This window comes from Pteropus alecto, unplaced genomic scaffold (genome assembly GCF_000325575.1).
Source record: "Pteropus alecto unplaced genomic scaffold, ASM32557v1 scaffold213, whole genome shotgun sequence".
Classification (NCBI taxonomy): Eukaryota; Metazoa; Chordata; class Mammalia; order Chiroptera; family Pteropodidae; genus Pteropus; species Pteropus alecto.
In genome coordinates this window covers 238,454-263,372 of record NW_006434829.1, presented here as the reverse complement: position 1 = coordinate 263,372, position 24,919 = coordinate 238,454, and the positions used below count along the sequence as shown (strand labels likewise).

General features: G+C 50.9%; 2 protein-coding genes and 2 pseudogenes across 3 annotated transcripts in view; 3 read left to right on the top strand and 1 right to left on the bottom strand.

Moving 5' to 3' along the window:
* PGAM5 (PGAM family member 5, mitochondrial serine/threonine protein phosphatase) overlaps positions 1-1,177 on the top strand; it is a 7,511-nt gene extending 6,334 nt beyond the window's left edge. For both annotated transcript variants that reach the window (XM_025045459.1, XM_025045458.1), the window contains exon 6: positions 205-1,177. In XM_025045459.1, the coding sequence (XP_024901227.1) occupies positions 205-355 (151 nt within the window). In that variant the 3' untranslated portion in view covers positions 356-1,177. The remainder of the gene's footprint in view (positions 1-204) is intronic.
* A 1,588-nt stretch (positions 1,178-2,765) lies between these two features.
* Positions 2,766-24,847, bottom strand: ANKLE2 (ankyrin repeat and LEM domain containing 2). The gene is made up of 13 exons (XM_006909961.3): positions 23,721-24,847; positions 19,611-20,084; positions 14,514-14,720; positions 13,214-13,407; positions 12,948-13,136; positions 11,403-11,525; positions 9,741-9,807; positions 8,341-8,513; positions 7,336-7,442; positions 6,317-6,504; positions 5,317-5,962; positions 4,841-4,972; positions 2,766-4,430 (listed from the first exon to the last, which is right to left on the bottom strand). Exons 1-13 carry the CDS (start codon positions 23,773-23,775, stop codon positions 4,175-4,177), a joined length of 2,811 nt encoding a protein of 936 aa, XP_006910023.1. The 5' UTR covers positions 23,776-24,847; the 3' UTR covers positions 2,766-4,174.
* Positions 14,728-18,299, top strand: LOC112478355 (annotated as a pseudogene).
* LOC112478417 lies at positions 20,150-20,268 on the top strand (annotated as a pseudogene).
* Positions 24,848-24,919: the final 72 nt, after the last annotated feature.

The following is a 24,919-nucleotide window of genomic DNA, read 5'->3' as shown; positions in this document are numbered from 1 at the left end:
TCGTGCGCAGGTCTTCGTTGTGCCGTCACTGCCCCTCATCCCACTACTGGGTTGGCGTCGCCCTGACAAACCCTGTGCTTGGAAGGCAGGGCGGGGGTGAGGACCCCCTTCCCGAGGTCAGTCCCAGCCCCACAAAGCGCCCTGAGGCCTTTGGGCTGGGGCTGTCAGACCCGCCATGGTCACACTGCCCTCTCCCCCCCGCAGGGCGCTGCAGTTCCCTCCGGAAGGCTGGCTCCGTCTCTCCCTCAACAATGGCAGCATCACCCACCTGGTGGTCCGGCCTGATGGCCGAGTGGCACTCAGGGCTCTTGGGGACACGGGCTTCATGCCTCCCGACAAGATTTCCCGCTCCTGAGGCCGCTGCGAGGCCAGTGCCTGGCTCTGCTGCGGGAGCCGGGAACAAGGGCCGTGTCCCCTGCCTTCCGTCCGCAGGTGGCACTGCGGTCGCTGTTTCTCCAGGATGAGGCTGCGGAGTGGAAACACCTGCCACACGGCACATCGTCATCCTCCTGCCCAGAGTGGCAGGGGGCGCTCGGGCCCCGCTGCCGGGTCTCCCCAGGTCCTCTGCCCCAGGCTCACCTACTAGGATGGGCCTGTGGGGGTGGAGGCCCCGCGGGGCCCTGCAGGTGTGCACCGGGGCCTGTGGCCAGGACCGCGACCGCAAGAGGCAGCGAGCCCATCAGGCTGAGGGCGTCAGGAGGGCCCGGCGCTTCCATCCTAATGTCTTTGCTTCGTACGTTCTTTTTGTAAGATCCTCTCGTCACTTATGTTAAAGACTTTCCTCACCTGGGTTCTTTTCTGAAAACCGATTCCTCGCTCCGGAGTTACGCACCCCTGATGCTACTGCATCTGAACTCACGTGTCTTCAAGGCCTTTGCGGACATGGGCACCCAGGCAGGTGGTGGGGGCCAGGGGGAGAGGGTCCTGTTTAAAATATCCAGCTGATGGCTGAATCTTTGTTTGCCTCTAGCTGTTAATCTTTTATGCTTATGGATGAAAACATTTAGACACGACATGTCCATCATAAGTATTCTGTTAATTTACCAAAAACCCTACAATTTCTGCGAAGTGGTTATGGACATTTTCTGCTGTGATCAGTGCAACTGAGATATTTGATCCATTTCTGTTAACTTGGAAATAACTACAAAATAAAGTTTTATTTTACTGGTTTTTCAAAGTTCTCATTGTGAGTGTTTTAAAGAAAACAGGAAGCCTGTACAGCATGACAAATAGCAGCCCCAAACTGGCTGGAATAGTTTCAGCAGAAAGCGCTTTTCTGCAGTGTTTTGTGTACCCAGGGCTGGTGGCTTAGCCAGAGAGCTGCCACCAGGGGCCTCGGTGAGAGGCCCTGACCCCGGACAGTGAGCTCGACAGAAAGATGGTTTTCTAGAAGCAGCAACTGTGCACCATGTCCTAGTAGTTTTTGACAAGTGAGCCAGGGCCTGTGCCAGCTCCCGAAACCACGTAAGTACGGGTGGCATCACGCACGGCCTGAGTGCGGTGAGGCCGGGAAGTGAAGGAACCCCCGACCTACAGGGCCTGAAGTGGAAGTGGCGGGTCCCTTCCCTGTCCCCTCAGGCCTGCCCACTGAAGACCCGGCCCGCCTTCCTGGTGGCACTTCTGCCCTTCACACTTGAACTTTGCAATAGGCAGCATTTTAGGAACCAGAAAGGAGCCCAAGCAGGGGGAGGCAGTCAAGCAGCGTGAGCAGGGTGTCTGGACGGGGTCCGTCCCAGGGGCCCAGTGACATGACGGGAACTATGGCACAAGGTGACTAAGAACTTTTGAAGTGTGGGTAACAACATCCTAAGTAAGTTTGGCCAAAACGAAATGGCACAGTGGGACCCACGTAACGTGAGGGAGCCTGAGCGGACACCGGTAAAGAACTTTTGAAGTGTGGGTAACAACATCCTAAGTTTGCCCAAAGTGAAATGGCACAGTGGGACCCACGTAACATGAGGGAGCCTGAGCGGACACCGGTGGAAGCAACAGCTCCTCCTGTTATGTTGCTGTTTATTCCAAGACACTTGTTTTTGAGACAGCTGAGGAAGGGACCTGAGTGCAACCTGTAAACTAAGAAGCGTCCGGGGATTTGTGGACAGATGCGAAATGTCAGTGCCACACAAGGAGCATGTGCCTTGCACAGCCCAGTGAGCAAGCTGGCCCAGGAAGTCAGACAGCGACAACCCTGCCTGAAACCACACCTAAGTGGTAGCTGCCGCACAGCCCGTCACTTCCTCTGGAAGCATCTAGCGACCACTAAGGACCTGCCCACGCGGTCTCTGGTTTTTGCCACATGTGGCGCGCACTCGCCTCACTGCCTGCCTCCCCTGCACCACACGGCAGCTCACTGCACCTCTTTCGAGCTGAAGAAATGACACACCATCTGTTAACGTCACAAGACAGGCTTCCCGTTTCAAAGGACGGTTATGAAATTTATGCCATTTTAACTGGTGCCAGAAAGTTTTCACAACTGTTAGGAATGAAAGGGGCCTGAAATAGCAAGTAGACCACTGTTTCACCGAAACACTGCTCAAAATTTTACTAAGGGCATTTTGCCCGGTCACAGGTGAGAGGTCTTTCTGGAATCTTGGAATTATCCCTGTGGTTTTTAAAAATATCCATTAATTGGTTTTAAAAGAACACAAAAATCACCGTAGGACACGTGACAACACAATCACCAGGACTCAGGCCGCCTGGTACAACAAATGGAAAAATAGTCAAAGGCCTAAAACTTCAGAAAACAAGAACAGCAGTCTGCAAAATCAGGGCAAAAACACTTTTAATTTCCATCTGAATATTTACAACATACACGACAATAGGGTAAGATTTTAAGGGAAAACATCAGCACTATGAATATAACACCTGTAGCCTGATTTCGAGAACAAAGACGCCTGTTTAAAATGCCATTGGTTTTTACAACAGAAGGTACTTTCTGTCTTATAGATCTAAATTGTCTGCTACGCTACAAGTGAAAACACCTTGTGTAACAACCTTTTGCATTTTAAACTCTGAATTTTGATTCTCATACTCCTGACCTGTCTCTTGTTATGTGAAAAGACTTATTGTGAATGAAAGAGTCTCATGCCTACGTAGTATCTCCCTATATTATCAAAAAGCAAAGTCAGAAAATGCAAACGATATACAAAAGGCACTGAAGTCAGCAGAAGCGCTGCTGGTTTTTCACTTGGATGTGACGCTGGAGCACTCAGAATGCCGTGTGTGTGAGCAGTGGCGTGGAGCACCTGGAAGGAACCAGCCCTCAGCATGTGGCCTGGCCTTGGGTGTCAGCCGCGGCACAGGGTGCACACACGCCCTGCGGAGGTTAAGGTCCAGGGGAGGCCAAACTAAACCACACTCAGGTAACCGAACCGGGACTCAACCCTGTCAAAAACACTCTAGTTTCCACACTAAAATGCGACACTCTCATAAAGGAAATCCAACCGAAAGGAATCCTAAAATGTGGGATAACTTCAGAACCAGGGGCCAAATGCAGAGCATCCCACGACCCCCCTCCCCCCATGGCAACGGCACAAAGTACACTGACAGGTGACAGTGAAAAGGAAACGCGCCTTAGTGGTGGCGGCTGCGTCTCGTGACTATTCACGTGAGTTCCAATGGCTATAAGACTTCTTCCAAGAGGAAAGCTAGTTTTATCTTTCGGTCACTAATTTAAATGTTTTTAATGACCCCACTGTAAGCATCGCTGCAAGTCTAAGACAGGCAAAGCTCATTTACCCTGACACCATCTTTTCAATTTGTCTCGCCAACTGGCATCAAGTGGCAAGAAGAGGATTTTTCAACTAAAAAATCAAAGACCCTCCCAGAAAAGGAAAACGTCACAAAATTCATCTGTTTCACTCAGAACCGAGTTGGAGCGCTGCCGCCACGGCCAAACCTGACTCGGGGTCGCACCCGGATTTCACAGTGACCACGAGTGCCCTGGTACCCATCGGTCACACGCGCACCCAGGAATGGAGACCTGAAGCCTGTCACCACCACGGTGAAGGCCTTCAGAACGTCTGTGTCTGAGTTTGCTCTCATCTTCTAAAATATCGGAAATCTGAACTTTATACAGAACATCCGCATTTTCCAAAAATTTTTTACTCTCAAAATGAGGATTAATAAAGTAATCAGATTATGTTCTTTTCTGTGAACTTTAGCAATAAACACATTACCCTTCTTTCTTTAAAAACGACCCGAGGGCCCCGGAGCGCACGCCAGCTCTCCGGGGGTGCCAGCTGGGCCAGGCGCACCACCCCCCGTTGGCAGGGCTGTAGCGCCCCGGGCTGCCCACACCAGGGGAGTGCGGGCCAGGCTTCCTGGGGCTGCCCCTCACGTGGCCACTCCTCCCTGGGCTGCAGCTCTGTGGGCGACCAACCTCTGGCAGCTGAGACGTCATCTTCCCTTTTACCGCAGGGCTCGGCCAACTGAGGGAACCAAGAAAGGTGTGTCAGCACGGACGGAGAGATGGGCCAGGGGGCAGAGGTCACGGCGGGACTTGGGCTCCTGCCAAGCCCCGAGGGATGGCTGCCACTCCAAGGAGAGGCCCCTTGGACCTCGGGACCATAGGCCCTGAAGACGAAGAGCCACTGAGTTCCGACAGGAGCTCACGCAGCCCTGACCGGAGTCCCAGGGGCGTCCGCCCCGCACCCCTCACTTGCAGCAGCAGCTCTCCACCCCTCTGCAGCCCTTGCCTCTGAGGTTGGGGGCGCGCCACGCTAGCCTGGTGGCAGCTGTGCCCGAGTCCGCAGCGAGCCAGCACATGCCGAGTCGGGCAGGACATCCCGGAAACCACCCACGGTGCCGCGAGGCAGCCTGTCCGGGGCCCCACCGGTACCTCTGCCTGTCAGAGGGCGAGTAGCGCAGGACGGCGCTTCTCCACCTGTGCACGGCGGGGTACTGCCGTGGGTCCACGTCGGCACACTCCAGGGCTGCCAGAACGTCCCGGTCCAGTTTTGACGGCTCCTCTCTAGGAGGCAGAAAAAAAGGGGGTGCGGAGATGCTGTGACCACAGACACAGAAGCCGGCACCACTGCATCCTCAAGACCTCAGCACAGGACAGAACGGCGTGCAGACACACGTCACCGCAGCCCATCACCGCCACCTCAACGTCAGCGAGCTGTGGGGGCTGCCGAGGCTACGGCAGCGGAGAGGACGTGCTGACCCTGCTGTGGAAACGCAGCCCTGCTATTTCCCTTTGTAAGAAAACAGCGTCACCGGTGAGCACACGCTTATCTGACAGCGTCACCCGCGAGCACACGCCCCGGTCTTACAGTGTCACACATGAGGAGCACCCCCCCCCGCGATTCATACCCAAAAAGGAAGAGCCTCTGGACGGGCTCCCTCGTGCTGGGGGTCTCCAAGGGCTCTGCGGACACAGAGCTGCAGCCGTGCTGGGGCTCACGCCCAGGACTGGAGGGACTCAGGCATGTTTTAGCGATTCCCGCCGACGTGTCACTGTCTGTCCTTATTTGGCTGCTGCCGAGTCTGTCAGCATCAGGAGGTCCTAACAGGTCTCTTTCTGCGTCTATTCTTGACGTCGGGGCCTCCTCGTCTCCAGTTTGCACGGTGTGATTTGGTGCCTTAGGACAGCTACTTCCTCGAGTCTGCAAACCGAGTTTACCGAACTCGGCAGTCAGGCCGGGGACAGGCGACACGAGGGCGCCCGCCGCGCTCAGGGCCTCCGGTCTCTCCCCACCCGGAGTCTCGCCGCCGCTCGGGGGGCCGCAAAACCCGTTCCTGCTGCTGTGGGGACTGGCTGGCGCCGAGGCCTCTATGCGGTCTGTCCTCTGCTCCGAGGGAAAGATGTTGCACCCCAAATCTCTGCAAGCACCGACTGCGGGCGGGGTGTTGTTTCGGGCTGTGTTCTGCCTATTTTTCACCTCCTCCAGGCTCATGTCATCACCCTCGTCCAGAAACGCCCCCACGGAGATGGAATTGCTGCCCTTCCTGCGACAGCCTGGGAGGGAGGGAGCGAGAGGGAGCAGCCCTTCAGGGCACGGCTGGGAGTCCGCGGGGCGCACTCCGCTCAGCCGCACGCCCCTTCTCAAAGTCTCCTGCTCAGAGACTGCTCTGGAAAGAGCGAGCAAGACCCTGCGAACGGGTCCGAGCCTGTGGGCCCAGCTCCCCCAATGAGGGCCAAAAAACGGGAAGGAGGGGCCGAGGTCAAGAGCAGGCCCCTGTCCCATCTGCTGGGACGTCGGGGCGCAAAAGGGAGCAACAAGCGTTTGCGTGTTCGCAGGGACCAGCTCTTGGTCCGCAGTTGCAGGATGGGGTCTGGGTCCCAGGAGCGCTCAGCCACCCGTGTCCTCACCGAAAGCACAGGTGTTCTGAAGACAGGCCTCGTTTCCTCCCCGGTCTCGTTGGGCCTTCCCGCCCACTTCCTGCTGCGCCAGATACTCCTCCAGCCTCCGCAGGCCCTCGTGGGAAGACAGATCGACAAAGCAGCCCAGAAAGTCCCAGTACTCGACCCAGGGGTACCCTAGCTCGTGAGCCAGCTCCCTGCGAGGACAAAGCACATGTGATCAGCTGGGAAATGGGAACAAAAACACAGAACTGCTGTCACGGGAAACAGCAATTTAGTGCTGGAATCTTGGTTACGATTTTATTTTATCCTGAACTGGGGACTAAATCGGTTCTCTCCGTTTTCTAAAGCACTGCTTGCCCGACAGGGTGAAGCCGAGCAGTTCACTCATCGACCTGTCACGATGGAGTGAACCAGCCATGGGGACGGAGGGGGACCTCAAACCGACAGACCTCAAAGGTAAAAGGTCAAACAGCAAAATACGACGGACCTTTAGGTTTTCATGAAAGAATCACATAAAGTTAGATGTGATTCTGGTTTTGGGCAGGCACAAAGAAAATTTAGAAGGCCTTTTCGGGTTCAAGTTGTAAACCCAAAAGTGGGCACATTATTTTCAGAAAAAATTCTAAAACAATTCAGTGATGCTTTATTTGATTACACTGTAATTTAGCTTCTCGACTGTAGAAAATATGCTTTTCAGAGTTTTTTTTAAAACTAACAGTTTCTAGCTACACCTGAGTCTCATGTTCTATTTCCTTCTTCATTGTCAAGCACCCAACGGAAGGCACCTCATCTGTGACACTGTCACATCCCTCAGACACAGGCTGCATGACTGCCCTTCCCTTGGGAGGACTGAGGCATGTGTGTGGGTGCAAGGCTTCAGACCCTCAGGAAAAGGCTGCAGCACTCTAGGAACTAGCACTCCGAAGGCGCAGTGCTTAGAGTTCCCGCCCCAGTCCACACAAGAGCACAGCACGCAGAATGACTTCAGCGCTCAGCTCATCAGCCCTGCGACGCCCTGCCTGTACCTTCCCACTCTCTCGATGCCTCTTTCCGGATCTGATTTCCTGACGCTGTGAAAGAAGCCTGCTTTCTCTCGAGGCGGCGTTTTCCAGAGTCTGCGAAAATCTTCTGCCTGTGGAGAGAAAAAATGTTGGGCTCCGCTGTGAATCCGAGTTGCCAGGCAAATGAAAAGTAGAAGCAGCATCACAGTCACCTGGGCGCCCCCCACCCCCGGCATTCCCCCTCACTCCCCAACGCACCCCAGGCAACATGCCTGCCTGGCCGGGAGCTGAGACCCGGGGGCCGCAGAATGCCTGAGGTGACGGGGGCGAGGAAGAGTGAGCGGCCTTTCTCTCTTCCTGCAGCCCCGGCTGGGCAGTGAGGGCCAGAGCTGCCCCAGGAGACCCCAAGGAACACAATACAGAGCTACCACCAACAGAGCCTCAGTCATTATCCCATCACGCGTAAGAAAAAAACGTTTTTAAGTTGCTCTTACTAGAGTTTCATGTTTCATGCAGCATCTAATCCTAAATGGTATCGCTTATTTCTGAAAATGTTTTTATAGCTGCAGGTAACTATCTAAAATTTTTTCCATAAGAAAAAAAATTACATACAGTTCAAAGTATGAAACATCTCAGTCTAGAATATGAACTTCAGAATTTGCTAACGGAAGTTCTGTAGTGACAAGTCCAAGAATATTGGAAAGGACAGCCCAGCTAGATTGGCAAGGGCCAGTGAGATGGGCCATCAACACTAACGAGAGAACTGGGTGACGATGACATAGGGAGGGTTAGCCCAGGGAAATGTCGCTTCTTTGAAGCATGCACTCATTACCACATCTGCCCTGGCTAGCAAGTGAGGAACACGTCAAGACACTTGTATCTCCAGCAAGCATTTTGAGCCTTGTCACTAACTCGCTGGGGTCTCCTGAGACCTGGTCTCGAAGACCAAGCACAACGAAGAGGCTGGCACACCCAGCACTCGGTGGGGACAGCCAGAGGCTGGTCGTAGAAGCCCCCACACCAGCTCACCTTGGCTGGACTCAGGGGCCCCGCGAAGGCGCTGAGGGTCAGAACGGGGTCTCTGGGGCCGCCCGCTCCATGGCTGGTGTGAGAGGCCTCAGCCGTCTGGTCTGAAGACCACAGCTCCCCGATCACCGGGGAGGACGTGTCCTCGGCTCTCAGGAGCGGCACGTAGAAGTGGCCTGGAAGGAGGACACACGCCAGGGCTACAGGAACCGGCTTCGACGGCCGTTCCCCGTGGTGGGGGTGCGCGGCACCCAGTGAACAGCCTGCGGGACAGCACGCTCCTCACGGCACGGGCCTTGCGAGCGATGCCATGAGGGAGGCGAGAAGGCCGGAAGGCAGGGCTGAACCCCACACCCCTCCTCTAAGGGGCCCCACACCCCTCGTCTGCTGGGAGAAAAGAAAGGAAAAAAAGAAAGAAGGTGGGCAACGAACAGCTCCTCACCCCCAGGCACTCAGAAGGACCGAGACGTGGGACCTGGGCGAACGAGACCAGCGCACGGCAGGAGCCTGAGCACCGCGTGCCTGAGCACCACGGAGCTGACATCCGACCCCGCCCCTTTTGTATGCTCCAATGTGACATCACTGAGCACACGTTGCTAAGAGGCCTGGGATCACAAAACCCTCTATGTGAAGTCCAGAAAGCGCATAGGCAGTGCAGTGAGGCCACGGAAGGGGCAGCAGGGACGCTCAGGGGACAGTGCATAGCCAGGCTGTCATGTCCCAATCAAACCATTTACAAAGGCAGGAGGTGGCAGCAGCATCTGCTGACTCCTGCTTTAAATGGAGACCAACAGGGATTTGGATCAGAAAGGACACTCAGAGAAGAAAGGTATTTGCTGCAATGTCAAGCGGGCCGACCAGTCCTCTGGCTACAAGCGACAAGGGCAGGCACTTTTGCTGCCATCCTCTGAAACTCCCAGGAAACAACAGAGGAAGACGGTGGCAAAGGCGTGTTCTGAAACCAGCCATATTCACAGTCCCGAAGCCACAGCCCACACGCTCCTGCCAGGAGGAGCGAGGCCCCAGGGAGTGGCAGTGGGCCTCCCGACCTGAGCAGCCAGGTCACGGTGTGGCCGCTGGAGGGCCAGGGGAACAGCCCCGCTTTGCCCAGGAGCTTGGGCGTGGCCCCTCCATTCGCTTCTGTCTGAGAAGGGAACAGATACACCGGCTGCGGGAGCGGCCCCAGAGGTTAAGGGGTGAGGGCAACTTGGTCTCCCACGGAAGGTCAAGGTTCAAAGGAGAAAGTGCACGAAAACGCAGGGACTGGGGTGGGAGGCCAGGAAGCAGGGTGACCTGAGGCCTTCTGAGCGGGGCTGACCTGCGACCCTCCGCTTTGCTCCCAGAGCACAGCCAGGGCCTCCCCAACAAGGGACCCCAACGTCCAGGCACGACGCCTACCTTACCCTTTAAATATTCTCTAATCCGCTCCTTCAGTTCCACGGATTTATTTTTGCTTCTTTCGCAAATGACCTATTTAGAAAAAAAGTGAACACTATATCTTAATTTTCTAATCAATGAGATTTTATAAAAGCAAGTTTTAAAGTCAACCATACAAGGACAGTCAGTATCTAACACTGAACATTTCATAAAACCCACAATCAAAAAACATGTGTTGAAGAAAATAATCTTCCTTCTAGAATGTTTTGGACCAGCTTAAGAGACCACGACGAGAAGAAAAACTCTGAGAGGATGGGGAATTCATCTTCTCTCTTCATGCTATTCGACACTTTCTGCTTTTCTGCCAAGGAAAGGGACCCTGCTGCACACTACCGGGTCAGCCGGCGACAGACGCTTGCACTTCTCCTGAGTCCCGCTGCCCGGGAGCTGCTGCCGTCTGGCGGCTGGAAACAGAACGCCTGTCTAGCACGAAAGCAAATGTTTCTTTTTTGCAAATACAGGCATCAACTTTGTTAGCCCTTGAAGAATTGTAGTGACAAGAACATTTCTGCTAGAAAATAAAAAGCCAATGTTCTTTAAATAAAGAAAGAATCACAAAATTACCATCTCCTACCAGCCTGTGAGAAACAAAATGCAACACAATTGTACAGTATATCCTGTGAATAGTGCAACTAAGTATTTAAGTCTGTAACTGACTGAGAGTTGTCAAATGCTTAAAACATGTTACCAAATGGCACTGTATACTGAAAAAATGTACATACACATGCACACACAAAAAACTCTGCGTCAGATACATGCAAAATAACAGTAATTTCTGAGTTGTATAATTTTCTAAATTTTATTGTTTTGTTTATGTGTATTCTAAACTTTAAACAGAAAGTGGCACTACTTATGTAACCATAGCAACTACAGAAAAGAACCTATTTCCAAAGGGCAGGCAGGTCCAGGTCAGCTAACAGTTCTGATGGATGCTCAGTCCACCTCCCTCTCCCCTTCACAGGCACAGACGCACCTCTGCCCTCTCTAAGGCACGTTTTGCTCAACTGCCAGTACAGATCATGACCAGGGCTGCTTCAAACGGTTTGTATAGGTCAGGTGAGAACAGATGGGAGGAGGGAGGAGCTTAGGACAGCACTTGGTGCATACGGAGCTGAACTTGTCAGCTGTTTTCAACATCACCACCATCACCATCGCCATCACCACCACCACTGCCATCGCCATCACCACCACCATTGCCATCGCCATCGCCATCACCATCACCACCACCACCACCACCACCACCACCACCACCACCACCGCCATCACCATCACCACCACCGCCATCATCACCACCATCTCCTCTGTTCTCTTTGACTCTAGTCAACTGAGGTGTGTACAGAAGGAACTTGATAAAAAACTGTGAGCTGTTAAGAACGACTGACCACCAATTTCAGGAAAATAAAATCTGCAAACTGGGACAGTTCCTTCTGTCCTGGCTGTACAGAAGCATCTCCTTCACAGAGAGCATCTTACTCAGCAGTCAGGGTTCTGAGGTGTGCCCATGAGGCAACCAACAAATTTACAGTCAAGAGTTACTTGTGACTTCACAGTAGCTAGGATCTTAACTGTAATTTTATATAGTTTCGTTTCTGACACTATACAGTAACAGCATTTTAATAGGTACTTACGTCTTCAGGTGTTTTATCATATTTATTCCGGGGGTCTTTTACAATCAAAGGGTGTGAAGATAGCACGTTGACCACATCTACGTTCCCAAACTTACAAGCAAAATGCAGCGGTGTGTCGTAGCCCTAAGAGGCACAGAGGAAGAACACTGATTTCTAATTTACACCCCTTTGTTTCCAAGGTTGCTATACAATGAAAATACAGATTTTGAAAAAAACCCACAAAACCCTCAAAAACAAAAGGTCATAAAAAGACACTTTTCATAAATGAACAGTAACTAGCATGCTACTACGTGTTCACTTCATGCCAGGGCTTGAGCCCAGCACCATGCCCTAGTCACCATGTACCTAGTGCCTGGGGGCCCAGGTCTAGTGGAGAGCTTACGACCGAGCCATGGCATGTCGCCTGCTCAGTAAACAGTGGATTCAGTAATTCAGAGCCTCTACAACATCTTATAATCAGTGCTAAAAAGCGAAATAAATAGATGAAGGCAACATCCAGAATAAAGCAATGTCTTTGAAATTGGTCTGTACTTAAAGAGAACTCTCGCCAGCAAATAGCACCATAAACTAGACCAGTGGTCCCCAACCTTTTTGGCACTAGGAACCGGTGCTCCTATGAGAATCTAAGGCCTGGTGATCCCAGGCGGAGCTGAGGCGGGGTTGCTGGCACTGGGGAGCGGCTGCAGATACAGATGAAGCTTCGCTCACCTGCCCGCCACTCACCTCCTGTTGTGCGGTCTGGTTCCTAACAGACCATGGGCTGGTGGTGGTCCAGGGGTTGGGGGCCCCTGAACCAGACTCTCCACTCTGGACTCTACAATGCTTCTCAATGCTCCACTCGCCTTTGGCGGTACCCTTCCCGGGCACCCCACAGCGGCACCTGTAACTGCTTCCTGCAGACCAGTGGGCTGAGGGCCCCAGTGCGCTCGAGCCCAAGAGCCGGGGAGCCGACCACCTCCAGGCGCCCTTGGTCAGATGGCCACGGGCTCCAATGTAGCCGTCCCCATGGGTCCCATTCACATCGACGGAGCCAGAAACGCGGCCGTGCAGTCCACCAGCTGCCCCCGCGGCCACGGCTGCCGTCTCCTCAGCTTTCTGCTAGGTGCCGAGACTCCGGATGGGCTCACTCCCGCACCCATGCTCTCAGCTCCGTGCACCCAGCAGGTGACCTGCATGGTCTTATGCCAGGAGACATCTCTAAGTCAGCCCTTGCCCCCTGCTCCAGACTGCACCAAAACATTTTTAACCTCTCTTGAGATTTTGGCTTTCACTGGGCCTCTCCTGACAAAGGTTGGGAGGGCAGTGTCCTTCGAGCAGCACTGTCTGGGCTGAGACCCACGTGCACTGCCTGGTGAGGCGACCGCTAGTGTGAGGGGGTCTTGTTTTCTAACCATCGTTCTGAGCTCTCTGGGCTCCACGAACGTGTCTTCCCTGCCCCTCCACACGCACTGGCACGGTGCAGGGACATAGTACCTACTCCTCCAGGCACACCGTGAGACTGGCCGTGACCTCCGCCGGGGCAGGGACGAGGGCACACTCACTCACCACTTTGTCGGGTGTGTTCAGGTACAGGTCGAGGACGTAGCAGATGCGCTTCTGCAGCATGCCTGGGGCGTCATCCGGGTACATGAGCCGCATGAAGTCGGGGTCTTCCAGCGTCTCGAGGGTCAGCTGGCAGATGGAAGCCTGATTCTCCTTGGCAGCAACATGCATGACGTTGTACCTGCATCCCTCCTGAAGGAGAACCACAGATCCTGAGCTTCGTTTCTGTCACCCGGTCTCGATGCTCCCGACGCGGGAGGCAAGCTCACCTGCACGATGGTTGGGTTGTCCCCTGACCCGATCAGGTACCGGGGATTACTCCAGATGAGGTGGGAAAAGGCGTCTTCTTCTCCCTGCTCCACGGCCTTCCGCAGTTTGGCTGTGAGGTCTTGCGTGCGGGGGTTTTTGTAACTGTTCGCTCTCTCTCTGTTTACTGCTTCTGACTCAAGTGAATACAAGCCATCTGTTACGAGAGACGGAGTTAAGGAACATTTAATCTCACAAACATTTTCCCCTACGTGCTACACTGAGGGCGATAAAACTCTCTCCCAGAGGCTTACGATCTGGCTGGGAGTAACAACAAGAAACAATGACAGTACAGAGGGATGAAGTCCCAGCCTACAGTGGCGGCACCAACGCGCTGCTGTAGCACGTGAGCAAAGACTCGATGGGACTCCATCCGGGAAAAGGCTTTGAGAAGGGGTGTCGAGCTCAGCCGGTGGAGGAGGGACAAGGACACGTGGCCGCCAGCACACCCAGAAGCCGTTCGAAGCACATGGAGCTTTCCCGCAAAGGCAGTGAGGCGAGAGGGACTTCTGCTGGTTTAATCACGACACCTGAGAAAGTGTGAGAGCCGGCTTCCTGAGGGAAATCGTCACAAACTGCGAAGATGGAAGCTGTGTGTTTGAAATCACCCTGGTTTCCCTGTCAGGCCAAGTTAGGGAACAGAAGACAGGAGGCAGACGGGACTCTTGACTGGTGGCCAAATGTCCCCAAGGGGAGGGCCTCCCTCTGGAACCCCAGCAAGCCTAGAAGGACCACTGAGCTCCAAGAGGGGACAAGCCTGAGGTCGGGCCGACATTAAGGCCCCTCACGAGAGCACGCTGTGGGAGTCGGAGTGGTCAGATGTCTGCCTAGACGGGTCCTGCGGGCAAGCCCAACTTCTGCCGAGTCGTCCGCTCAAAGCAGGTGGAGCTCCAGGTGGGAAATGGACTGGGCTCAGCATCGAAAAGGCCCTGAACCCGATGGGCAGCGGGGAGAGGGAAACAGTGGGCGAACAGAGTGGGCCACGGCAGACTCTCGGCTGCTTCTCCCACGGCCTCGTCAACTTCAAGGCCGAGAGCAGCTGACCGGCCTGCTCGCCCCCACTGCCTCCACCCTCATGGTCCCCACTCCTCCCAGAACTGACCCGCAACCCATCCTCTTCTGCTGCTCCCCAGAGGGGCCTTCCCTTCCTGGCAAACCGGACTTCTCTCAAAAGCGGAGAAAACGAATCGCCATATCAAGAGAGATGACACAAAACCCTGTGGGGAAACGTGACAGGGCGCCCCGATGCGGGCTGCGGTTTACCTTGCAACCCGTCGCTGCCGAAGACTGGCGCTATTTTCACAGGAGACAGTGGTAAAGAGGCTTTGCCTGGGGAAGGGAAATAATCACTAATTCCTCTAGCAAATTTCTCAGCATCTTCTCTGCTGGAAAAAGCTTTAAATCGGGAGCCTTTGATCATTTTGACAGCTTGCAATGCTTCCTTCTTATCTTCGTAAACATGAATCCTTTCTGTGTGGCAAGAGTAACAATAGGAAAGTAAAGATAAGTCACTGGAGCCGTCGTCACTCACACGCTCCTGAAGGCCCCATGTTTAACAGTAAATAGCTGCTATCCAGTCGTCTCATTTTCTTATTAATATTCCAAATTTTTAGTTTTGAAGAAAAATGGCCTTACCTAGCTAAAAGAACATAATAAACTTGATTATCTATGTGTGTGAACATAAATAACATGATACATATTTTACACATGCATATAATTTTATATACTATTCCATACTAAAAAATAAATCCATGGATTTTGATCTAAATAAAAATAACAAAAGAAAAGCAAGTTAAAAACTGTGAACGTGAAGAGAGAGTTCCAGACGGAGCCAAAGGCAGTGGCTGCACATGCCTCCTCTAGCGACCGCCCCACGATTACGACGAAGCTACAGAGCAACCAGTACGCGGGTCACCAGAGGTCTGGCTGAACGGAAGCCCTACAACTAGGTCACCTCGAATAACAGGCCACCTCGAAACAGCAGGAGGGGCAGACACAGAACGGCCCGGTCCCAGATCCACGTGTGGCATTCGAGAACCAGGAGGGCTGTCGTGGCTGCAGAGCCACTTCCCCCACCTGAGGAGCGAGGGGTCCCGGCCACACAGCAGGCTCCCCAGCCCAGGGGTCCAGTGTTGGGAAGAGAAGTCCCCGCCGCCTCCGGTGTGCGGCTGAGGGAGAGGAGGGCTGCAGGAAGCAGGGACCTTCCTCTTCGGGGCCCGCTGGCCTTACTCGCTGGTGGACTCGCCGCTCTGAGCTCCCGTGCCGGGGCAGCTGCTCGAGGGGCGCCAGGGACACGTGGGGAGGTGCTGAGTCGTCGGGCTTCGGGGCCAGGGCTGGAGGGGCAGTTTGCTCCTGGTCAGAGGTACAGGCAGAAGCCACTGGTCCTCTGTTGAGTACTACATGCTCCCCGCCTGCAGATGCAGGCGACACAATCTGGATAACACAGGTCCCTTCGTCCAAGGGACTCCCTGAGACCCTGCCCTTCCCAACACGTGGGCCCATGCAAGCCACTTCCAGTGATTTCTTCCACACAAACAGACTGCCTTGGCTCTTGCTGCGAACGTTCATAAATCTCTCAAAGGCTCAGAAAACTCAAAGAGGCAGCATCTGGCCTCACTGCGCCCCGTACTCTTGCTGAGCAGCCCCACGCCCTGCACTGGTGGCCGCCAGCCTCGGTTTCCGACCTGGCCCCTCGACGCACCTGTAAGCCCAGCACGCGTGGCAGCCGTCTGTGGGTTGCTTGGTGACTCTTTTTTTTCCCCCTTCTTTAATCCCCCCACCACTTCCACCCCTGACCCATGGATGTTGCCGTTTCCCCTTAAGAACTGGATCTCTAAAGGCGGGTGTCCCCTCGCACATGCACGCGGCGTGCACCCAGGGCCTGGCACCCCTGGCGCACTCAGGGGGCCTGGCGCATGCGGGGTATGGCTCCACCTGGGGCGCAAACCCAGGACCTTCTGCGTGCAAAGCAGCCATGCTAACCACTATACTGTGGAGCCACCCCTGCTTGGTGACTCCTACCAGGTGGTCCTAGAGGTGCACAGGTTGCAGCTGAACCTGGCCTGCAGCTGGGCCCCTCCCAGGTCTGTGCCAAGGGGTCCCACAGGACACTACATAGAACCACTCTACTAAGGCCGGGAGACTTAGGAGCCCTACCTAATACACAGAAGCAGACACAGGGAGGCAGCCAAAATGGGGAGACAAAGCAGCATGTTCCACATAAAAGAAAAGAACAAAGCTCCAGAAAAAGAATTCACCAAAATGGAGACAGCAGTCTACCAGATGCAGAGCTCAAAACACTGGTTCTGAGGATGGTCAAGAAACTTAGGTAAAGAGTATATGATCTCAGCGAAAACTTTAACAAAGAGATAAAACACACACATAATGAAGATGGAAAACATAATAGGGAGCCAGTCATAAATGAAGAATACAATATCTTAGATAAAGAGCACATCGGAGGGACTCAAGAGTGGATGAACTGGAGGATCGAATCAGTGACATAGATGACGGGGTAGCAGAGGGCACTCGCCCAGAACGGCAACAAGAAAAAAAGAATCCAAATAAATGAAGATAGTTTAAGAAGCCTCTGGGACAACGTCAAGCATACCAACATCCACATCACATCGCAGGGGTCCCCGAAGGAGACGAGAGAAAGGAACCGAAACCTATTTGAAGAAACGATGACAGAAAACTTCCCTAACTTGGCAGCGGAAATAGACATACAACCCCAGGAAGCTCAGAGAGTCTCAAACAAGATGAACCCAAAGAGGCCCACACCAAGACACACCATAATTAAAACGCCAAGGGTTAAATTCAAAGACAGGATCTTAAAAACAGCAAGAGAAAAGCAATTAGTTACATACAAGGGAACGCCCATAAGACTGTGAGCAGATTTCTCAACAGAAACTTTGCAGGCCAGAGGGCTTGGCACAAAGAGGGCTTGGTAGAGTCATCCAGGACCTACGACCAAGATGACTCTACCCAGCAAAGCTATCATTTAGAATCCAGGACCGATAAAGAGCTTCCCAGACAAGAAAAAGTTAAAGGAGTTCATGACCACCAAGCCAGCATTACAGGAAATGTTGGAGGAACTTCTTTAAGAAGAAAAAAATATGTATCGAAAGTCTAAATAAAGAATGGTAATAACTAAAACAAACAAATTAGAAAATTCTGATTATATAAGAACAGAACTTACAGAATAGAGAGCACATAAAAATATGAAAGATCCCGCGTGTGTGCTTATTCTCAGCTGGTCTGCCAAAGACCCTCTGAGCGCCAAGCCCAGGCCCCCGTGCGGCCCTGTTTCCTCTCCAACAACATGACAGAAACTATCACGAACCAGGAGAAACGTGCCAAGCCGCAGGCACCAGTGCGCATGGGTGGGAAAGGAACTGCTCGCAGAAAGAAGGGGGTTCACAGAACAGCTACAGCAGATGATAAAAAACTTCAGTTCTCCTTAAAGAAGTTAAGGGCAAACAACACCTCTGGAATGGAAGAGATGAGTGTGTTCACAAACCAAGGAACCGAGATCCACTGTGACAACTCTGACGTTCAGACATCTCTGGCAGCAAACACTTTCACCCTTACAGGCGACGCGGAGACCAAGCAGCTGACAGAAATGCTGCCCAGCATCTTACGCCAGCTTGGTGTAGACAGTCTGACCAGTTTACGGAGACTGGCTGAAGCTCTGCCCCAACAATCTGCAGGTGGAAAAGCACCCCTAGCTACCGGAGAGGATGATGAAGATGAAGTTCCAGACCTTGTGGAGAATTTTGATGAGGCTTCCAAGAATGAAGCAACCTGAACTGAGTCAACTTCCGAAGAAAATAAAACTTGAAGAAGTTACTGGGAGCTATTTTATATTACGACTGCTTTTAAAAATTTTTTCGTGGATCTGATAAAATCTCATCTGTATTATTAATTTCTAAGCCCAAGCCCCTTGGACACCACAGCTCTTTTCAGTTTTTGCTTATACACAAATCATTCTTTGCAGCTAATTAAGGTGAAGAAGCCTGGGAATAAAGTTTGAAACAAAGATTAATAAAATTCTTTGCCTGCTTAAAAAAAAAAAAAAAAATATATATATATATATATTTTCCTACAGGATAAATAATCTGTCATGTCTATGGTCTGGTTCTGTAGGGGAACGAGCATAAGTTCTGCATGAGTCTCTCATATAGACATAAAATACAAACGACAGAACAGGAGAAAAAAATTTTAACTGCTATAACAGAAGAATGGTAATGCCCACTGCCCAGTAAAAACGGTCAATAGATATGACCAAGCAATTCATCAAATACATACATACGGAGTATAAGCACATAAAAGACGTATCGACCTAACACAAGATAGAGATTTCCCTTATTCAAGAGACATAAAGCGGAGTTCGATAACATGCAGAATGACTGACAGACAGAAACAAGACACCTGTTCTCCCTTTCTAGGTAGTTTGCTATACTGTAGACAGGATGGAAAAGTCACTCTCTCGTGCACGATGAATGGTAACACCTTTGGGAGGACGCTAGCTTTCAGTTTTAAAAATGCATACCTTCTGACCCGACACTTCTTACCATTTTTACTAAAATAAAAATGATACACACACACAAACACACACCCAGAGGCAGTTATGGAGTAGTTATTCCTAGTAAAAGTTGAATAGGGAAGAGAAAGAAATTTCACATTTCCTATACTGTGTGTATATATATATTTTTGAAAAGTACCTTTTATACTAACAGAGATTAAAAACAAAAATAAATTGCATCATGACCATATCCAGTGTCATTACATCTTCTCTAAAAAGTTTTGTGGTTGAATAATATTCCATTCTACTCAAGAGACATAACATGTCTAACTACTCTCCTATTTTGGGGCGCTGTCACAAATGATACGTAATAGTAACGACTGTGCAATCTCCGATACTCTAATCGACATCAAGTTTCCATTACTTCTTTCCAATGCCATTTTGGTCTTGTTTCAAACTGCGATCCTTTGGCGTTGAAAATTATTCGTACCTTCACTGGCCATTTACATTCATTAACATAAAAGGTGGTCAGGTTATGTTGAAAAAGAAAAAAAGGAGGCAGACGGTTAGTTAAGAAACTGTGGCCAGCCGAAATATTTGTAAGTGAAGTACACCTCACAGAATCCAATTTTCTTAATTTAAAAATATCCACAGATTTTAAAAAAATTTTAGGTGAGTTCTACATAAAAATGCCAATATTGGTTACTTTGGATGGAGTGTGGTGATTAAATGATTCTTTCGTCTCTGTCGTCTGAGATTCTAAAATCGCCTCACCCCAGCTGTCCATGCGCGCTCCCGCCGCCCCCGATAAGAAACGCCACTGGCGCCTGGTACGTTACCATTTCTCGCCGGGGCGTCCTCGTACGCAGGGCACACTCCGTAGTACAGAGGCGGCTCGGCAGAGGCCCGCACCATGGCTCTGTGGCCATTGACCTGAGCCGCAGCACTGAAGGGCACTGGGCAGGTCTTTGACGTCAGGTCTTCTTCCTCTGGAGGATTCAAGCCCACGCCATAACCGAAATCCCGGTCTTCAGAAAAGCTGGGCTGCTCGGCCAGGCTCCCTACCACAGACTTCAAACTCCTTTGTGTGCCCTGGCTGAGCGTGGTGGCGCCTGCGCTGTCCTGGTCGAGAGGGTGTGAAGGCGGTGCTCCTCCATGCTCTAACAGAGCCTGAGCCAATTTTTTCTCAAAAATGAACCTTGTGGTCGAGGTGATAGGTCCACATTTCAATCCAGCTTTGACAATCTCTTTTCTGAGGTCGTCTGGATTCAGCAGTTTCAATCGCGCCAAGATAGCATCCATTGTCATTTCACCTAGGCCCAAAAACACAGAAATCAATTTGATGACTAAGTACATCTTTTCTTACTTAAAAAAAAAAGTCTATGGCCATGCCACACTGAACAAGCCCAATCCCGTCCGATCTCGCAAGCTGAGCAGGGTGGGGCCCGGTGAGTACCTGGATGGGAGACCACCTAGGAAGACCAGGTGCTGTAGGCGTAAAAGATAAAAAATAAGGGATTGTAAGCTGACAAGGGCCTTGCAATCTGTGAGGTCAACCAAGGGCTGCCTCGCCTTCAAAAAAAAAAAAAAGAGAAGTGGCAAAAAGCTGGCTTCGAAGTTTCTTTTCAATCCAGTGTTTCTCCGCAGTCTCTGGAGTCTATGAACTTCCTGAGAATTTTCATAAGCTTTTGTTGCCCAATCTAATGTAATATAAATAAAAATAAGCAGTATCTGGGTCACTTGGATAAGAATCTTACAACGCGGTACTATCACAGAAGGATCTCGCTAACGTGCTGCGTAGACAGCGCACCGGGAAAGCAGGCACACTCCTGCGTTGCTGTTCGGAGTGTAACTTGGAACAAATCCCAGGGAAGGCAACTGGACAATTTCCACCCCAACTCCAACTCCAGGTGGGAAATTCTGCAGCTTTAAAACAGAGGACCCACACAGATAGCTCTGGCAGTCACTTTGCTAATAGCAGCAATAAACATCTCATGTTGGTTTTGCGGGGCTTTCCACGTGCCTGGTTCTATCCTAAGCACCCCACATATACAGAGTTACTTAACAGTGGCAGTGTCTCCATGGGGCATAGTTCACCCACACTTTACAGATGAAGAACCCAAAACATAGAGAAGCTCAGTAACTTGTGTAAGTCACACAGTTACCAAACAAATGGACTTGAACTGGAGCTTTTGAACGTGGACAAATAGCAGTTAAGTCCACGGAGGACAAGTTTAAGCGTGGTAAGTGAGAATCGGGGGAGAAGGTAAGAAATGACGGGGCACAGACCACTGCTGAGCAATGGGGCCGGAGACGAGGGCCCATGTCAGAACGGATCTTAAATACGGAGGGATCAGATGCCATGGGAGGGGCTTGGGGGACTGCAGCCGGCCTGGGATTATAGCGAGATTTCCAGTCTAGGTGTCTAGGAAGTGACTCTACCTGAGGCAGAGAGTAATGGAGAAAGAAATGGAGATTGAGGAACTGAGCATCAGAAATACCTATTGCACACCACGTGGGCACCTCAATTTTCAAGTCTGAGATTCAGAAGACAAGAAGTTCACAGTGGGAAAACAGATCTGGACATCGTTAGCACAGATGGTGGTTATGATACCAGGACACTAAACCAGGGCAACAAGGAGCAAACAAAGGCAGTGAGCCTGAAACGGAATCTGAGTGACATCAAGGACTAAGACAGGAAAACAAGAAAACATCAGACGTATTAATGCATCACTGAAACCAAGAGGAGGTGGTTTCGAGAGGTGTTTACAGATTAAATGATAAGACAGCCGGGATTGTCTTTACATTTGCTCCAGTAGGAGAACAAAACAGAGGGGCTAGTGACAGGTACAAGAAGATTCAGAAAATATTCACGTCTGTTGTAGCTGGACGACGGGAACCAGGGTGCATCGTATCATCCTATATGTGCATTCATTCTTTTTTGAAACACTTTATGATGCCACCTCTCCTCACCTGACTTCAATATTTCAAAAGTGGCTGTTATATATTTTCAAAGGAAATATTAGTCCTCTGAACAACGAACATATTGCACAGCCCCCTCTAAAGCTGCCAAAGAACCTGAAGGGGAGGCACCTAGGCGGATTCTCTGTGCACCTGGATATACAAGCAACAGAGGTGGCTCAGGAATAATGAACTGACAGGAAAGGCAAAGAGTAGGTCAAAGCCACATGCAAGGCAAAGCTGAGAGGTGGGGAACACTGGGGCAGATGCTATGAATAAAAAGAGGAACTGAATCTGCTCTCTTTTTCATACTACTCCCGTGTCCTTACCCTAAAGCTATCTTTTTAATATGAGCTAGTGTGAAGGGGATTTTGTCCTTGTCATCAAGCAAACCCTAAATAGAACAATTACATTACATTATAACTGTGTGACTTTGGGCAAGTTATGTAACATCTAAGCTTCGGTTTCCTCATCTACAAAATGGACATAATAGTTCTACTTCTTAGGCTATAATGAGAATTAGGTAAAATAATACACAGAAATTAACCATAAATGTCAGTTACAGCTATGATAGTTAAGCTATTAAACGATTTAAGCTTATTAATCTTGTAGAATACAAGATTATTATTCTCGTAGAATAATGCTAGGAAGTCAACTTGGATAAAAACAAAAAAGTGCATTCTGTTATTGATATTCTCGCAGCAATATGCAAGTATCTGCTGCCTGTGCAAAGCAAACAAAAGATGAAGCAGAAACGAATGAGACCGGCTACTGCGGGGTGGGCTGGAGCTCCACAGGGAAAACGGACCGAGGGCCGGGGCGGGGGAGAGCGGCACTGCAAAATCTAACTGCTGTGACTCTTAGAAACATATTTGTGATTCCTACTCAAAAGATAAACAAAAGAGGCGGGGAGATTCCAAGTGGAAATGCAAACCAAATCATATGAGCTCAACCGCTTTACAAAGTAGTAACATAATAAATGCGGAGAGCCTACTAACTGGAAAACAACGTGTAACTATGAACTAAAGACAAAGACAAAAGCGGGGCACGCAGACACCGCACTACCATTGGTAAGTGTGTTTTCACAGTGGTATCAGTTAGCAGTCCTGAGGCTATTTCACAGGCGCTCTAGGACTCCGCAAATAACTGGATAAACTATGGCTCATGAGAGCAGCTTCCTCACTAACAAAGAAGTTACAAATAAGGAGAGGGGGAGGCTAGAACATGGTTTAGCAAACTTTGTAACAGCAAGGAGGTACATTTGAAAGCTCTGAAAGCCATAAGGTCTCTCAAACGCTCAAAAAAGCTATAGATGAGAGTGTGGCTGTGTCCCAGTAAGACTTTAGTCAGAAATACTGGGGGCCAGATCTGGTCTTCAGGCCATGATTTCCTGACCCCTGGGCTAGAACTGGAAATATCTGAGTGACCTTGATTGAGAGATTGGTAGAGACACAGATAAGACAGAAGTACAAGATATTTGGGTCTGCAAATCGGATACTTTCTAGTCTCCTACAGTCGTGTTAATATGTAAGATACTAACATCAAGGAATATAACTGAATGGCATAGGATTTCTTTCACCCTTTATTTTGAAATAATTATAAACACAAGAAGTTGAAAAATAGTACAGAGATCACGTGCACCTATCACTCGACTTTCCTCAATGGCGACATCTTATACGCTGTGGTGCATGACCCAAGCCAAGTATAGCACAATAAACTAGCCCACGGGCGTTATCAGTCTGAGTCATTCTCTTGCTGCCTCTGTACAAAATTCCATGAGCGTTTGCCACCCACATACCCACCGCCGATTCCTGAACTGTTCCACTGCCACGAAGACGTCCCTCCTGCTCTACCTTTATTCATAACCAATCTCCGCTCCGCTGTCCCCAAGCTCCACTGTCCCCAAACCTCAGCAACACTGATTTGCTCTCCATCGCGATACTTTCTCTTCCAGAATGCTAAGTGGAACACTTGCCCTTGAGACCTACCTAAGTTGCTGAGTGGGATCAACAGCAACTGTTTCACTGCTGGGTGGCATTCCATGGAACCAACATGCCAGTCTGTTTAAACACTCACTCCTCAAGAGACATCTGGGCTGTTTCCATTTCTTGGCAAGTAGAAATAAAGTAACAAAATCTTTATGGTTTCGAGTGAAAATAAGTTTTCATTTCTCTAGGATACGTGCCCAGCAGTGCAGTGCAGGTTTAACTTTTTGAGAAACTGCCAGATTTTCAGAGTGGCTGTACCTTTTAACATTTCCACCAGCAGTAGACGAAAACCCAGTTTCTCAGCAGTTAGTAATATTGGTATTTTTTATTTTAGCCATTCTAGTAGGCATCTAGTGATATCTCATTGCAGGTGTATTTTGTACTTGGCTACTGGCTGGTGGTGTTGGACACCTTTTCCCATGTGCTTCTCTGCTCTGTACTATTTTTGTAATTTTTATAAGTCTACAATGATTTCCAAGAGAAAAGATGAAATTTAAAAAGAAGTTTTTAATGAAAAAGACACTCCAAAGTCTAATTTCTTAGACCCATACTCTACTGGTCACATATATCCTTTAGCCTCAGCATATAGATAATTTTCAGCCTTGGTGTCCGTCTTGCACTGCGTTTTTAAGCAATGTTGACAGTGTAGCCGGACAAGTCAGCATTAAGGTGCCACGCAGAACTTTCAGCAGCCCAGCAGAACGAGGGACTAGCTGGACCTGGTGTCTGTAACACGCTGAACATTTCCAGCCGGCCTCTGCCTCCGTAGGTGTTACCTCCGCGAGAGCTGGGGCTTCCCCAGCCTCGAAGCCACCACGAGGGGTACGGCGTCGCTAAGGACCCTTTCGGCCCTGAGAGTCCAAGGCCGTCCGTACTGCCTTCTGTTAACAAGGCTCCATCCTCCCAGCAGAGTGCTTGAGGGATTCCTGGTTACTCCCCAGGAAGATCCCAGACTGGCAGGCCAGGGGTGAAGGATCGTGGACAGAGGCGGCGGACGCGCGCAGGGCCCGGTGCCCCGCGCGCGGCACGGCGGAGCTGAGCACCGATGGCAGGACCGCGGGAGGGCGGCTTCCCTGTCCGACCGCCACGGACACCGCCCGGGCTCCCTGCCTCCGGCCTGTCCGTCCGCCTGCACGCTGGGGACTCCAGGGCTTCAGGCCGGGTCTACTCCCAGGACACCGGAGCGAGGCCGAGAGCGG